Here is a 16,064-nt window from a genome sequence, read left to right on the forward strand (position 1 = left end):
CCCTATTTTTCTTATGTCTGACTTTCTGAGACACGCTTCATTCAGGTAGTTTCCACCAAAGGCATTTCTCTCCAACTTCAAGATTCCACTGGCACTACTGTCCTGCTCTGTTTAATCTCGGTGACTGCTTTATGCCACCTGTTCAGACAGCAAACAAATTCTCCAACCTCATTATTCAGCTTTTGCTATTTCTAGTCATTCATAATTTGAGGCTAGGTAATTCTCTTCTACTGCCTAGTTCTTCCATCTGTTTAAACATGATTGTCACACAAGTTCACATCTATTTTTGTTTGTTTCACCTTCAAACAACAGGTTTGTGATCTAAAATACTCCAAAATATGGAGAAACAGTGGTAGCATTAGCTAAAGTACACGCACGGCTGCTTTACTTGGGGTCTGTTTACTTTCCCAAGTGATGGAAAATCCTTAAGAACTCCTCAATCTCTTTCCTGGCTTGCCCTAAATGAAGCAGCGAGCCTTTTCATAGCCAGCTTCCTCACAGAATGGCAACAGCCCTTGAGTGGCTTGGGTTGGATTCCTGACGGAACACTTTGTTTTATAAAATATACTTAACATGCTTTACGCTTTGGATGTTTTGTTCCTTCACTTCTAATCCCTGTTTATTCCTATTAAAGATGTTCCTAGCTTATTCACCAATGGCCTCTGCACTTGGACGCAGAGCCATTCTGGCTCTGAAGCGCAGCCCACAGTTTCACAGTCTTTTCTGTGTGTTTCCTGATCATTTGTCTGTTTGTCCAATACTTGTCTTGCTCAGAATATCGACAGTGGATTAGATGGTTTAGTTTTTGGTATTTACCCTAAGATGTGGAGAGCTGATGTATGTTAACATTCTTAAGTCCTTTCCCTATTAATGACTGTTCCTCATCTCTTCTCTTAATCACAGATCTGACCCCATTTTTCTGTACCTGCTTGCACTGTACTTAAACCTTTTTTTAAGACATTCTGCAAATGGATCCAAGACGTCCCACTTACAACCTACACAGTCCCCTAGATGTGTCCACATTTAACGGTGGTTTCCGCTTCAAGAAGCAAAGGCAGGGGAACTCAAATGGAACTGTTTTAAGAACACTTCCACTTTATTAGTCATGGAAAACATCTTCTGTGAGCCAAACTCATTAACCAAGTATTTGAAGCAACCTTACCCTTGCAGAGAAGAGGCAGGATGTGCATTTTTTCCAAGTACCTCTCATCAGCTTCTGTCCTTCCCTCTCTAGCTGGCCAAGCCTTGCATCACAAAACAGATGCAAGGAGGCAGAACAGCAAACACCTACCCGTGGCTAAGGAGAATAAGCGTGGTTCTGTCTCACCCACCACCAAGACTCTGCTTTTCACTCCAATACTAAAGATGATACAGCTGTAGCTACTTACTGATCAACATATCCTGCAGCCCGTGCTGCAGCAGAGAACGAGGAGCTGAAAAATTCTGATGCAACTGTGTCTGTGCAGCTCTGCATGCAAGAAGCCACAGCAGTTAGGGGGAAGAAGTGTACTGTACTTCAGATTACAGGGCATCACCCCCAAAGCCTAACAAATTTGCTGTCTGGAGGCACACAAAGGACTTCACCAAACCAGCTTTATTCCTATGGGAATATCAAGACAAAGAGCATATGAATCTATGGTGATAGATCCCCAAAGCAGTGACATCTATAAAATATGCTTTGTAAAGTCAGAGCAGCAGAGTGTTCTCCAACAAATTTATTTTATTTATTTTTTATTATGCAGTGCCAGGCACTTCCAGAAGCAATGTAAAGGTTTCAAAGCAAAGGTTTCAGTTAGAAAAGGGTTGCATACTGCCCATTTGGACAACAGCAGTCAGTCCTTTGGCAGTCTCCTATGTCTAGAAAAGACAAATAATTAACTGAGAGACTACTCCATGCAATCCTAAAGGGATTTAGCTTAGCCCTACTTGTTTTTTGGGGTATTTTTCCCCCCTCACTATTTCAGGTAAAAGCTATGAAGCAGAGCCCACACATGATCCTGAAGAAAACACCTTTCTGAAGGTGTTAATGCAGGGATTAGTGCCACAATAACCTCACTAAGATTCTTTCTGAACTAAACTATTGATAACCCAAAAGAAGCTATTGTAGGAGAAAGGCAGTAGAAGGAAGAAATTTAAAACATGCACTGAAAGGGCTTATTTGACAGCAAAACATGAATGCTGGGAGAGTCTGCAAATGAGCTGTCACCTCACTGAAACAGAAAGAGACCACCTATTGCATGATAAAAACTCCTGCAGAAGTAGGCTCTAGACGTACAGTAAGTTCAAAAACTCCAAGACATGTCAGATGTCTTCTCCAGCAAGTGGAAAGAAAAGCTTGTAAGCCTAGATGGAAATTAGTTAGGTAGAATCAGCTTGCATCCTACAGTTCGAGCAGTTGCAGCTATAAAAGGTTTCATGGTGCTGAAGGAAGCCACTCCTGTTTACCTTGCTTGAAATAAAACACAGTTTAAGGTATGGCTGTAAACAGGTGCTTTCTGTCCCTTGGTTAATAAAAGAAACAAGCATTGCTTTTTATTTATTTATTTAACTTTTTAAGCACACTGCCTTTCCCAGGCCCTTTCACTGGTTTCTGCCTGGACACTAAGGACTGCCAAATATTCTTAAAGAGGTACTCCAGCTGCTCTGCTGCTCGATCTGTGTACAAAAAGCAGGGTGAAAACCTCATCAGGATGTAGCCAGTCATTGGATCATAACTGCTACGTTGTTTGCACATGCTTTAATGATTGACACTTGTTAAGCAAAATCAAAAAAGTACACAAGATCAGAAGAGGTTATGGAGGTCGTTTATAAAAGAACAAGACGTCATTTTTATTTTCTTTAAAAGAAGTTTGGGGAACAGACAATAGAAGTAGGAAGTGATTTCAGTGTATGCAACACAGACAGAGGAAAGTGATTACACGTCATCTGAATTGCAGTCATTTTTCTTTGAATTGTCATACTTCAGGCTCGTTTGATAGGTTAAATGCAATTAGACATAAAAAAATAAAGCAGAACAACCCTTTAACACGTGTTCTGTACAATAAAGATCAGCCAACCATCATCTTCTAAGGCAGGATATGCATTAGAAACAAATTTAGTGTATAAAACTCTGAGGTGAAGCCCCAAGTGTTTTAGTCCTACAAATGAGTAACCGAAATGTTATTTCAACCAAGGGTTTTAAATTCTGTAGCAGGTTAGAGAAGCACCCTCATTTCTGAAACTAGAAACTTACAGACTCTGTAAGTCCCGGGATGCTCCACTGCCTATGAAGTAAAGAAGAAAACTGAATGGATGTTCACCTAAATCAAACTGCTTTCATTCTCACTCCCCTCATCCCTCCCAACTATACATCACTCCCTTTCCCTTTATGCCATTGCTGGTAAATACGCAGCCCTGCAGGAAGTCAGATATGGCCAAAAGCTGTTCTTTTCCCCAGAAACGTCACTCAGCGGATGCTTCTGGTATCCCTTGGGATCTGTGCCTGCTGAGTAAGGTTCTAGCAGCACTTAGATGGCACTTTTGGGGCTGGAGGGTGAATTCATGCACCTGCCCGTTTATATGTAGGGGCACCTGAAAATATAAAGCATGTACTTATGAAGCTTTCAGTTAAAATCACGGCAATATGTCAATCAAGACATCTCAGGCTTCAGTTGGGATTCAAGCACTTCTCAGCTGTGGGAGGGGAGCTGGCATGCCTAACCTTTTCTTCAACTAAAGTCTCAGTCTGCCTCAGTAAGGTAAAGCCCAACCCTTCAATGATTTCTTGAAGGAAATCAAGAGCTGGAAGGAGAGCAGCAGGAGCCTGCCCGGGGGCAGGTAAGCACAGATGCTGTGCCTGATCTTACTTGGCGTGACACTTGGCAGGATGATGCTGGCTGCCACACTCGCATCAGCTGCGTGTTTCAGGTCACCACTTGAAAATCCTTGACGTGGCTGCCACCCATGAGAGGCCACGCTCTTCCTGGTAGGAATGCGAGGCACATGCTCACCAGACAGCCCGGGATGGTTACTCTCCTGGGACTAAAAAAGGGCCGTGTGCCTAGTAAAAATCACGTTGGTTTCATTTTCAGCGCGTGAAGGAGGTGGGGGGGGGGGGGGGAAGAGAAAGGGCTGGTGCTTCAGGAGACACGCTGCTCTCTGCCACAACCTGCTGTAACCAGCTGCCTGTCAGGACACCTACCAGCCGGGCTGCTGAAATAACCCGCTGAGAGGAAGACGGGACTAGCAGAAGGAGAACATCCTTCTGATGCTGCTCTGAGCAGCTACGAGAAAGCACGGGATGCTGAACTATAACGCGTGTCAGGAAGAGCGGCTGAAAGCAAGGTTTTAGTTACAAAAACGGCAGCCTCATTACACCCAGAGGGGCAGCTGGGGCACCCCACCGAGCCCGGCTGGTTCCACCACGCACCCCAAAACCTCCATCCCCTCCCGGGGGGCTGCACCCAGCGACCTCCCCGGTACCCGGGGCTCCTCCGCCCCGCTCCCCCCCGGCCCCCTCACCCTTGTCGTCCTGCACCATGCCGATGGTGCCGCCCGTGTTGATGACCAGCACCCGCGCCTCGCTGGAGGCCTTACAGCCGCCTGCGGAGCTCGGGGGGCGCTCCTGGGGCTGGGGGGCGGTCAGGGCTTTGCTTAGGGTTCGCTGCATCCCGGCTGCGAGGAACCGCTACCTCCCCGGCCGGCCACAAGCAGAGTTATAGGGCGGTGCGGGGGCCGCCCCTTCCCGCCCCCGGCGGCCGGGGTGGGGCGTGCGGGGAGGCGGGGAGAGCCCCGCTGAGGGGACGGGAGGGCGGCTGTGGGGCCGCGCCGGGCTCTGAGGGGATGTGGGGACAGGGCAAGGTGCTGGGGGTCACCCCCGCGGGGAGGAGCCCTGGGTCTTCCCCTTCTCTGTACACCTTCAGTTTCAAAGAATAATTAGCGTCGTGAAACAACTCCAAGAGCATCTGATCCAATTGTCCCCTTACTACCGATGTCACCCACTAAACCATGTCCCTAAGCAGCAGATCCAACCTCTCCTTTAACACCCCAAAGAATGGTGACTCCACCACCTCCCTGGGCAACCCATCCCAGTGCCTGACTGCTCTTTCTGAGCAGAAATGTCTCCTCATTTCCAACCTGAACTTCCCCTGGCACAACTTCAGGCCATTCCCTCTAGTCCTATCACTGATTACCTGTGAGAAGAGGCTGACCCCCAGCTCCCCACAACTCCCTTTCAGGTATTTGGAGAGCAATGTCCCCCCTGAGCCTCCTCTTCTCCAGACTAAACAACCCCAGTTCCCTCAGGTGCTTCTCACAGGACTTGTGCTCCAGGCCCCTCACCAGCTCCAGAGCCCCTCTCTGGACACATCCTTCTTGTACTGAGGGGCCCAAAACTGTACTCAGGGTGCAGCCTCACCAGAGCAGAGTACAGGGGAACAAACACCTACCTGGTCTTGCTGGTGGCAGTGTTCCTGACACAACCAGGATGCTGTTGGCCTTCTTGGCCACCTGGGCACACTGATGGCTTGTGTCCAGGTGAGCATCAACCAGCACCCCCAGATCCTTTTCCTCTGCACAGCTTTCCAGCCACTCTGCCCCAAGCCTGTAGTGCTGTATGGGGTGGTTGTGGCCAAAGTGCAGGACCCGGCCCTTAGACATGTTGAACCTCATCCCATTGGCCTCTGCCCATCGACCCATCCCATCCATGTCCCTCTGCAGGGCCTTCCTACCCCCCAGCAGATCAATGCTACCTCCAAACTTGATGTCATCTGCAAACTTACAGATGGTGCACTCAATTCCCTCATCCAAATCATCAATAAAGATATTACTGATACACATGTCTTAGGACAAACAAAGAGAGTCTGGGACCATACTACCTGGTAATGACTTCATTAAAGATAAGGGTTATTTGGAATGGTCTCCCTGGAGCCCATAAGAGCATAAGAGCAGTGGAACAAGTAACATATCATAAGCCTGCAAAACCATAGCCTTTTCCAGATTTCTCTCTTAATTAAACCTAGCATTCCTATGTATTCCACCTGTGCAGTTCAGTTTTGAGGTATGCCCTAGTAATAGCAGCCCACAAAGTCCTTTATCTGAGCTCATACCCTTTCACTAAATTGTACACTTGAGTACTAGAATCTGTTCATAGAATCACAGAATTGCCTGGTCTGGACCTCAAAGATAATTATTTCCAACACCCCTGCCATAGGCAGAGGTGCCACCCACTAGATCACGTTACTGAAGGCCTCATGATGGCTCAAGGCCTCGGGATGGGGCATTGACAACCTCTCTGGGCAACCTGTTCCAGTGCCTCATCATACTCTGAGTAAAGAATTTTCTCCTAATCTCTAATTTAAATATCCCTACTTTTAGTTTAAAAACATTTCCCCGCATTCTGTCAATACCTGAGTGAGCAAAGAGTTGTTTTCCATCTTTTTTATAACTCCCCTACAAGTACTGAAAGATTGCAATGAGGTCACTCCAGAACCTTCTCTTCTGTAGGCTGAACAACCCCAGCTCTCTCAGCGTGACTTCACAGGAGAGGTTCTCCAGCCCCTTGATCATCTTTCTGGCCCTCCTCTGGACCCACTCTAACAGCTCCACATCCTTCTTGTGCTGGGGTCTCCAGACCTGGACGCAGGACTGCAACTGGGGCCTCACAAGGGCATAGCAGAGGGGGACAACCACTTCCCTCTACCTGCAGGTCACCCCTCTGTTGATGCAGCCCAGGATGCAATTGACCTTCTGGGCTGCAAGCACGCACTGCTGGCTCATGTTGAGCTTTTGATCCATCAGAACCCTCAAGTCTTCCGCTGCAGGATTGCTCTCAATGAGTTCTTCTCCCAGTCTGTGCTCATGTCCAGGACTGACCCAGCCCAGGTGCAGCACCTTGCATTTGGACTTGTTGAATCTCATTAGGTTGATGTGGGCCCACTTCACAAGCCTCCCCAGGTGGCGCATATGAAGATACCACCTCTTTCAGTGGAGCAGAGACTTCTTAGAAATAAACAAGAACAAAGAGGAAGATGAAGCTTATTACTTCACACTCAGAAGCTAACTGATCTGCAGATTTGTCCGTTTTATGATAACAATCATCTCTCTGCTGTCAGTAGCCATATCTGCAAAGAGGGTTTATTGCCAGGATCTGAATACCAGGATCTCTGAAAGGACCTTTCCCATGCTGCAGGGATACTTTATTTCCTGATGCAGAGAAGGAAAAAAAGATTTAGGAAACAGTGACAAGATAAACTCACAGACCTCATCTCAGTGCTCCCTGAGAAACAGAAGCAGTATTATTGCCAATACCCCAACGATGCTAACACTGTAGTGGAATTGCTAGTGTCATCAAAATAGATGGAGCAAAGCTGAAATTTTTATGGCATAGTATCTTCTGGTCCAGCAGTTCCTCCAGTCCCTTAGCATGTGCAAAGCTGAACTGGTGGAGAAATAGCTGTTACTTTTAATCTCTACCGCAACAGCAAAAGTGAATTACCAGCACAGGGATTAGAAAACTAACCCTATTCTATATTCTAGGCTTAAATGAGCTCCAATTTACATTTCACCTACAATGACTGATAATGTGCTAGGTGTTTCTGTATTTTTCCTACACCTTTCTATAAGTATCTTCCTAAGGTTTCAGACATACAAAGCTTTCCTTCAAGTCTGAAGTGGAAGCAGTGTCTATACAAGCTAAATAAAAGTTGAGGACAGTTTTTCAGGGCTTAGCGACTAGGTAAAGATCATTGACATTCAGATTAGAGGGCAATTTGACAAGGAAAGGAGCTGGGGAGGTGTGATGAAAAGAGTGGTAACAGTGGTATGTTACAGAAAAAAAGCTGGAGATATGCAGCTTGCAGACTGTGGGAGATCAGAGAATCACTGAATCATTAAGGTAGGAAAAGACCTCCAAGATCATCTGGTCCAACCAGCACCCTACTACCAATGTCACCCACTACACCATGTCCCTAAGCACAAAGGCCAACCCTTCCAACAACTTCAACCAAAACAAAGATGTTAGCTATGGGAATGGAGGTGAGAGGGCAGGTGAATCTGCCATAAAACAAAATTATCTGCATCAAGTCCTGTATTGGTGTCTACCTCACATACCCGTTTTGGTTCTAAGACTCATGTTCGGGAGGCATAGGGCAGATTCTCTTGAGGACCAGGTGTGGGAGGTCAAGGATGAGGAGGCTGAAGTTGTTCTCAAGGAAAGAGGCTAGGTCTTCATGTCTGTAGTCACGATGTTCCTTACCACTGGCCAACTCCAGAGCAAAACTGGCAAAGGGGCTAAAGACAATGAGGAAGTAGGACAACAACTGCTGAGAGGCAGAGCTGAGAACGAGCTGCTGCATGGATACTGGTGGGGCAAAACATCTAGCTCAAGTGCCTGAGTTATCCAGTAAGCCAAAGGAAGAACACGCTTCCTCTGTAAAAGTGGTGAGTTGGGCGTTTTTTTTTGGCTCTGGTTCATACGCACTTAGTTTGTGCCCTGTGCTGCAGCTTTTGAATAAACTTTAACCCAATTTCAAGATAAAATATATATTAGGGGATAGTCCGAGCCATTTCTTACACTTCCAATTTCTGTCACTTAGTATTCTAACAGAAATGACATTTATACCCTCTGCCATTTCACAGATCTGACATCCTTGCTTGCACAACTGCTGGTACAGGTAAGAACTTGGAGTTGGCCTGTCTTTTTTTTTTATTATTTTTTTCTCATATTCTCGCCATCTTTATTTGAAAAAGTACACATGCCTTCATTCGCGAGGTTTGTTTAAAAAGAAATCAAACAGGACAGTTTATGTTGGAAGAGGAGTCCATTGGATTGACACCTTCACTTTACAAAAGTTGCTGGAGAATAGGATGAGTTGAAGGCTGTGCTGCTTAACGCTCTTAAACTACTTCTGTTGTTTTAAGAGCTGTCTTAGTATGAAATGATGCACCTAAAATGCAATTTGTATTGTATTGCTTTACTTGTCAGAGGCAAGTAGAAGCACATCAGGCATAAGATTACAGCTAGAGTAAAGCAAAACGCATTCAGTATTTATCTTCTGCCAGACTGTGTCCAAAAAAAATTGCCCTGATATCAACAATGTCTCCTGGATATCTTTTCCCCTCCCTCCATGTTTTCCTTCCAGCATTCACAGGGGGTCTTCCCTCCCTTCAAGAGGTGGCCTACAGCAGGCACCCATGGTGACGTTGTCATTGCAGCCCTCACTGTGATCCTGACTAGAAAGCTCTCAAACAGCCTGTAAGCCTGATCTACAGGGTGCTGTGCAGCCAAGTCAGCCCTTCACACAGATTGTAAAGCCAGCCACTGCCCTCATCTTCCTCCTTGTTGTCAAAGAGGCTCTATCAATGCATTGCATGGATCAGTTCACATGAAATACATATTTCCAAGGTGGTTTCTGTACTTAAAAGAATACTTTCCACCAATACATTCCAAGTTGAGTGTCTCAAAGCTCTCAACGGAATTTGGAACCATTACAAGACACTAATTAAGCGTAGTACCAGGGTATCAGGAATGTAGCTTGTGCTCAAACAACAAGAAGCAAGAGTAGTGCTAGTATTAGGTGACGGCCTTTTTCACTGCAAAGTAACCAGAAATCCCCTAATAAAAAAATGAATTAATAATTAAAAAAAAAAAGGGTTTAAAAAGGGGTAATGCAACAGCTATTTTGTGAAGAGGACTAGTCATTTATCTGGGTTAAACAAGTAGCTGGTACTCTTATTTATTGTTGGTTCTCTATTATCTCAGCCTCCTTTTCTTTATTTTGCAGCTGAACTTTTCCCTCCGCTCTCTCTCCGTAGTTACACGGATTTTGTCCCTTAAGTCACGGCTCCTTTGGGATCAGTGCTTGATTAAGCAGTTTTTGGAGCATCCACTTGACCCCAGCCTGTTCATTCACATCCCACATCACTTTATGTGAAGCTGTCGAGGTGGCTGAACACTAAATGGTAATCAAAATCAGTGAGGGTTAAAAAGTAATCATGGAGAAAAAAGGTTGAAGTGCAAAGTGTTTTCAACCTGGACAAGTTTCCTAAATCAGCTTAGGACCTCTAATTTTTATATTGAAGAGTAAGATGTGGCAAGAGTAGACAGGAGCAAAAGGCTAAGGGTGGGAACCAACATTTACAATGATGGCTACAAAACTCCAGCCTGAACTCTAAATTCCTTGAGAAATCTGACTGGGAAAAAAAGAATCCCAGATACTCTCTTGCTCTTCTGGAGAGCAGAAATAATTTATTCCCTCCCTAATATAATAAATTAAATCTGTCCCATCACTTAGAATAAATGCTTATCATTACATAATCTTGTCATTTTTCAATATTCACTCACCCATCTTTCAGTGCAGAGAACTGTATATGTTGTATGTAACAATAGCCTATAAACTGTTGGCTATTGAAAACAAAAACTGCAATGATGACTGACAGAAATTAACCACTTAATCATTCCAGCTGCTGGGATTTAGCTGTGTATATCCACTGCAAAACTTTCCATGTTAACAAGTATTTTGGTTCTCCTGCAAGAAACCTTTTTTCTTCCAGAATGACAATTCTACAGCTAGTTCTAATTACATATCATAATCACAGAACAACATACTTCATTTTATTCGTTTGTTTCTAACGCAGATCTCAGAGGGTTTTAATCACTGTATTTTTCCCTTTACAATGCTACTCAGAGTAATCTAGGAAAAGACACAGGGAAAGAATAATTAGTTTAAAACTCTACCTACGGTGAGATCGTTTTAGGTTTTGTGGGACTTGTCCTAGAAAGAACATATGATTTTGTCTGTCCTGTAGGTGCTCAGATACAGTCAAAAGAATCCACAAAAATGTGAGTATTGTGTTATATATGCTATATAATGCTATCTTTCACATCTTTGATCAGAGACCACAGACCCAATTCACAAAACTTAAAGCTCTGACTTAGAAAGGAATAATACAACACACCTGCCCTTTAACAGAATTAAAGTTCAATTTGAGTATGATTACTAGAGTTGTTCAGAATCTCAACACTTCATTTTTCAGAATAGTCAACTTTTGAAAACAGTTTTGGCAAGAAAAAACTGATAGTGTTCCTTTCCAACTAAAAAATAAAATCATGTAGCGTTATTTATTTACAGGTGTGTTTTGTGTTTGTTTTTTCATTTCCAAATGAAATATAGCCTATTTGAAAATCAAGACTATAGCTTATTATCTGCACACATCTGATAATCACTTTTTTATGATGGGAAACATAATTCTGAATGATCTTCCTGGATTGCAAAAGTGGTCTGAAATGAATCGTAAAAGAACATACAAATGACTCATTGCACAAACAGACTGGTGGAGGATGGATGACTAGGAACCAGTTCCACAGAAACAATTTAAAGAATACAGAGGACTAACACCCAAACCTAAATAAAAGACGCTGACAATAGGGGAAAAAAATAATAATTGGGTGCTCTTAGTGTTGCAACAGATGCATTTCTCTGAAATGCCACAAGTAACAGAAAATTACCTAACAGGGTAAACAAAGCAAACTTAGAACCTTCCCTTCCAATAAGGGTTTACGAACACATTTAGTAATTCAACAAAAGGCCCAGAGAGTCTTAGAATATAAGCCTGGAAGAAAGAAAAGCCTCTCTGAAAATTTAGTTAGCAAGGCTACATTTAAATATATTTTTTTTCTTTCTGAAAACAGAAAAGAATAATGGCCTTGGATGACTTAGTAGAAATGATTTCCAAGTTTGTTATGAGTTTAAAGCAGGGAATTTTGGAATCGGAATAGCAAAGTGTTATTTTAAATTGGAAAGGAGTATTCAATTATTCTGTATGCAACGTATCAGAAAGAGTACAGTGACACTCACTAGCTGGAAGAAGTTCCTGCCATCACAGCCACTCTGTTCCAGGTTTCTACCAGTCAGGTACCAGCCAACCAACCTGTTAACATGACCTGTAGATGCACGATTAGGAAAAAATAAGAAACCACCCTAATCTTCAAATCCTGAACAGACATGCAAAGAACACTGCTACAATACAGTACTTAACAGACCACCACAAGGCTTTTTTCTTGTGTAAGCAACTATCAACAAATTAAAGAAACAAAAATTTCATGACAGTTTTTCCTCTGTAAAAAATAACAGTAAGTGGAGATTTTTCATGTATTTAGGTTACCTTTTTCTGACAAATAATACACAGTACACTGATTTGTAACATACAGCTTAGAGTAGGATTTTTTTTTATTGATGTACATTTCAAACTCTAAAAAAAATATTTTACATGCTTAAATATTTGTTGAGTTGGAAAATGAATATGTAAGTAGTAATGTAGTGAAGTAGCAATATTTTACTTGTAGTGAGGGAAATATCTCAAAACAAAATAATATTATATCAAAACTAATTTATTAATATGGGCAGAGATTAATCCCAAATATTTTGGGATTTAACACGCATGCTAATAATGGAGCAGTCCCTATTTTAAGACGAAAACTGAAACAGCACTAGTTTGACTTCTATGTCTTGCAATAATCTAGTGATTCTAAAGAAGCTTAAATATTACATACTTCTTCCATACATATTAGAGTTGCCTATTTTACTTGCAAACACAGGCCAAAGCCCAAAGCACAAAAGTTTAAAAAGGTATTATTTAGTAGCATACATATCTCACCTACAACATCATTTTAAAAATGTATTACTTGCATTAACATCATAAGACACACGTATCTTCCAGTTAGTTGAATGGTTTATTTCCTCACATCATGAAATGTAGGAAAACCATCTAAGAAGGACATTAATAATTATGCATTTCAAAAGATCCTTCTCTGCAACACCTACCAATCAAGCAGGCTTTCAGTGATTAGTGGCAAATTGAAATCTAAGGCACTGCATAAGTACTTGTATATCACTTTGCCTGTGACTGCAACATTTTCAGGACCAGGGTAATGCGGCATCGTGTACCATTCCAACTTACTCTGTAGCCTTGGGATATTCCAAAAATGCAGCAGTAACACAAAGATCACAGTCTTCACCAGTGAAACTATGTGAACACATTTCACATCATTCACTCCATGTGAAACAGCAGATAATATACATGTAAAATTATACTCTGGGTGTTCAATTGAAGCAAGTAACAGTCATTCCTCAGCAGAACTAGGATACGGCCTTTAGTTCAGATATAGAATCATAGAATCACAGAATCATTAAGGTTGAAAAAGACCTCCAAGAACATCTGCTCCAACCACCACCCTACCGCCAATGCCACCCATGTCCCTAAGCACCACGTCCAACCTTTCCTTGAACACCCCCAGGGACGGTGACTCCACCACCTCCCTGGGCAACCCATCCCAGTGCCTGACTGCTCTTTCTGAGCAGAAATGTCTCCTCATTTCCAACCTTCCCTGGCACAACTTGAGGCCATTCCCTCTGGTCCTATCACTGGTTACCTGTGAGAAGAGGCCGACCCCCAGCTCCCCACACCTTCCTTTCAGGTATTTGGAGAGAGCAATGAGCTCTCCCCTGAGCCTCCTCTTCTCCAGACTAAACAACCCCAGTTCCCTCAGATCACAGGACTTGTGCTCCAGGCCCTTCACCAGCTTTATCGCCCTTTGCTGGACACCCTCCAGGGCCTCGATGTCCTTCTTGCAGTGAGGGGCCCAAAGCTGAACACCTAACTCAAGGTGCGGCCTCACCAGAGCAGAATACAGGGGAACAAACACTTCCCTGGTCCTGCTGGCTACACTGTTCCTGATACAGGTGTAGACGCCGTTGGCCTTCTTGGCCACCTGGGCACACTGATGGCTCGTGTCCAGGTGAGCATCAACCAGCACCCCCAGATCCTTTTCCTCTGCACAGCTTTCCAGCCACTCTGCCCCAAGCCTGTAGTGCTGTATGGGGTGGTTGTGGCCAAAGTGCAGGACCCGGCCCTTAGACATGTTGAACCTCATCCCATTGGCCTCTGCCCATCGACCCATCCCATCCATGTCCCTCTGCAGGGTCTTCCTATCCTCCAGCAGATCAACGCTACCCCTCAGCTTGATGTTGTCTGCAAACTTACAGATGGTGCACTCAATTCCCTCATCCAAATCATCAATAAAGATATTAAAGAGGATAGGCCCCAACACTGACCCCTGGAGAACAATCACCAGTGACCGGCCATCAGCTGGATATCACTCTGATCACCACCACTCTCTGGGCACAGCCATCCAGCCAGTTTTTAAACCAGCAAAGCATGTACCTGTCCAAGCCATGGGCCAACAGCTTCTCCAGAAAAATGCCGTGGGAGACCACATCAAAGGCCTTGCAGAATCTAGGTAGACTAAATGAACAGCCTTTCCCTCGTCCACCAGGCAGGTCACCTGGTCATAGAAGGAGATGAGGTTGGTCAGACCTTCCATGAACCCATGCTGACTAGCCCCGATCCCCTGGCGGTCCCACATACACTGTGTGATTGCATTCAAGATGACCTTTTCCATCACCTTTCCTGGCACTGAGGTCAGGCTGACAGGCCTGTAGTTCCGCAGGTCCTCCTTATGGCCCTTCTTATAGATGGCTGTCACATTAGCAAGTCTCCAGTCATCTGTAACCTCTCTGGATGACCATGACTGCCGACAGACGATGGAAAGCAGCCCAGCAATCACATCCACCAGCTCCCTCATCACCCTTGGGTGGATTCCATCTGGCCCCATGGACTTGTGACAGCCCAGGTGGAGCAGCAGGTCTCTAACTGTTTCCACCTGAACTGTGGGGGGTTTCTTCTGCTCCTCGTTCCAGACTTCCAGGTCAGGAGGCTGAGAACTCTGAGGATAAGTGGTCTGGCTAGTAAAGACAGAAGCAAAGAAGGCATTAAGAACCTCAGGCTTTTCCTTATCCTCAGTAGTCACGTTCCCCCCTGCATCCAGTAAAGGATGGAGATTCTCCTTGGCCCTCCTCTTGCTGTTAATGTATTTATAAAAGCATTTTTTGTTATCCTTGATCAGAGTGGCCAGGTTGAGCTCGTACTGGACTTCGGCCTTCCCGATTTTTTCTCTGCATATGCTGGCAACTTCCTTGTACTCTCCCCGAGTTGCCAGCCTCGTCTTCCACTGGACATAAACTCTCTTTTTCTCCAAGACACATCTGATAATCACTTTTTATGATGGGATACATAATTCTGAATGATCTTCCTGGATTGCAGAAGTAGTCTGAAATAAATGGTAAAATAGCATACAAATGACTCATTGCACAGATTGGTGGAGCATGGATGACTAGGAACCAGTTCCACAGAAACAATTTAAAGAATACAGAGGAATAACACCCAAACCTAAATAAACGATGCTGACAGTAGCAGAAAAAAAATGTGGGTGCTCTGAGTGTTGCAACAGATGAATTTCTCTGAAATGCCACAAGTAACAGAATATTACCTAACAGGGTGCCAAAACAAACTTGAATTCTTGGAAGGGAAGGTTCTATTTCAACACTTTCAGTAGCTCAACAAAATGACTATTTACAACAAACCAACGAAACACAGGTTTTGATTTTGAGTTTGTAAGCATTGTTGCTGTTGTTGTTATTTTTTGCCCTTTTTTTTTTTTTTTTTTGCTTTAATGAAAAAGGGGATGACAGCAAGAGAATCTTGCAGGTCTGGACAGTGCTGTCCAGAAAAGCAAATCTAACAGCCGAGTTGTCCCATCAATGTCATTCACTTTCACAAAAGAATCACATCAGATATTACAGGTTCCTAGACCTATGGCTATTCATTAAAAGCTTTAGTATGTTAATTGACTTGGAGACAAAAATACTATCGTCTTTACAGAATCTTTTAAGTTGGCCAAAGAACATACACAACTTATTTGAAACTAGTGTACCTGTAGTGGGCAATGCCATTGATCTGCCACCTCCTTCTGGTTTTCAGTAGCTACAGTGACCTGTGACAAGGTGAAACTGAAAACTGTATCCTGTCAATTTATTCTCTGTACTGCAGTCTTGTAGAGGAAATAAACAATCCCCCATTTTGCCTTTATACAAGTTAGCTGAACTGCATTCCTCAGCGGAGTAGCACCATATCTGTCTTTGATACAACCTATTGCTTCATACTTGAACAGTTTTAAATGTCCAGCATAA

General features: G+C 43.8%; 1 protein-coding gene across 3 annotated transcripts in view; it reads right to left on the bottom strand.

Moving 5' to 3' along the window:
* Nucleotides 1-16,064, bottom strand: part of ASPG (asparaginase) — a 71,504-nt gene that overhangs the window by 40,377 nt on the left and 15,063 nt on the right. The window contains exon 1 of one of the 3 annotated variants that reach the window (XM_068682639.1): nt 11,835-11,920. The exons of 1 other annotated variant lie outside the window; for it this stretch is intronic. Coding sequence is in view for 1 of the 2 variants with exons in the window: in XM_068682638.1 (XP_068538739.1) it covers nt 4,501-4,648 (148 nt within the window). In the remaining variant the exon portion in view is untranslated. Of the gene's footprint in view, nt 1-4,500; nt 4,702-11,834; nt 11,921-16,064 lie in introns of those variants that run through there. One more of the 3 variants, XM_068682638.1, reaches the window with a different exon arrangement.

This window comes from Anas acuta, chromosome 5, assembly GCF_963932015.1.
Source record: "Anas acuta chromosome 5, bAnaAcu1.1, whole genome shotgun sequence".
NCBI classification, from domain to species: Eukaryota; Metazoa; Chordata; class Aves; order Anseriformes; family Anatidae; genus Anas; species Anas acuta.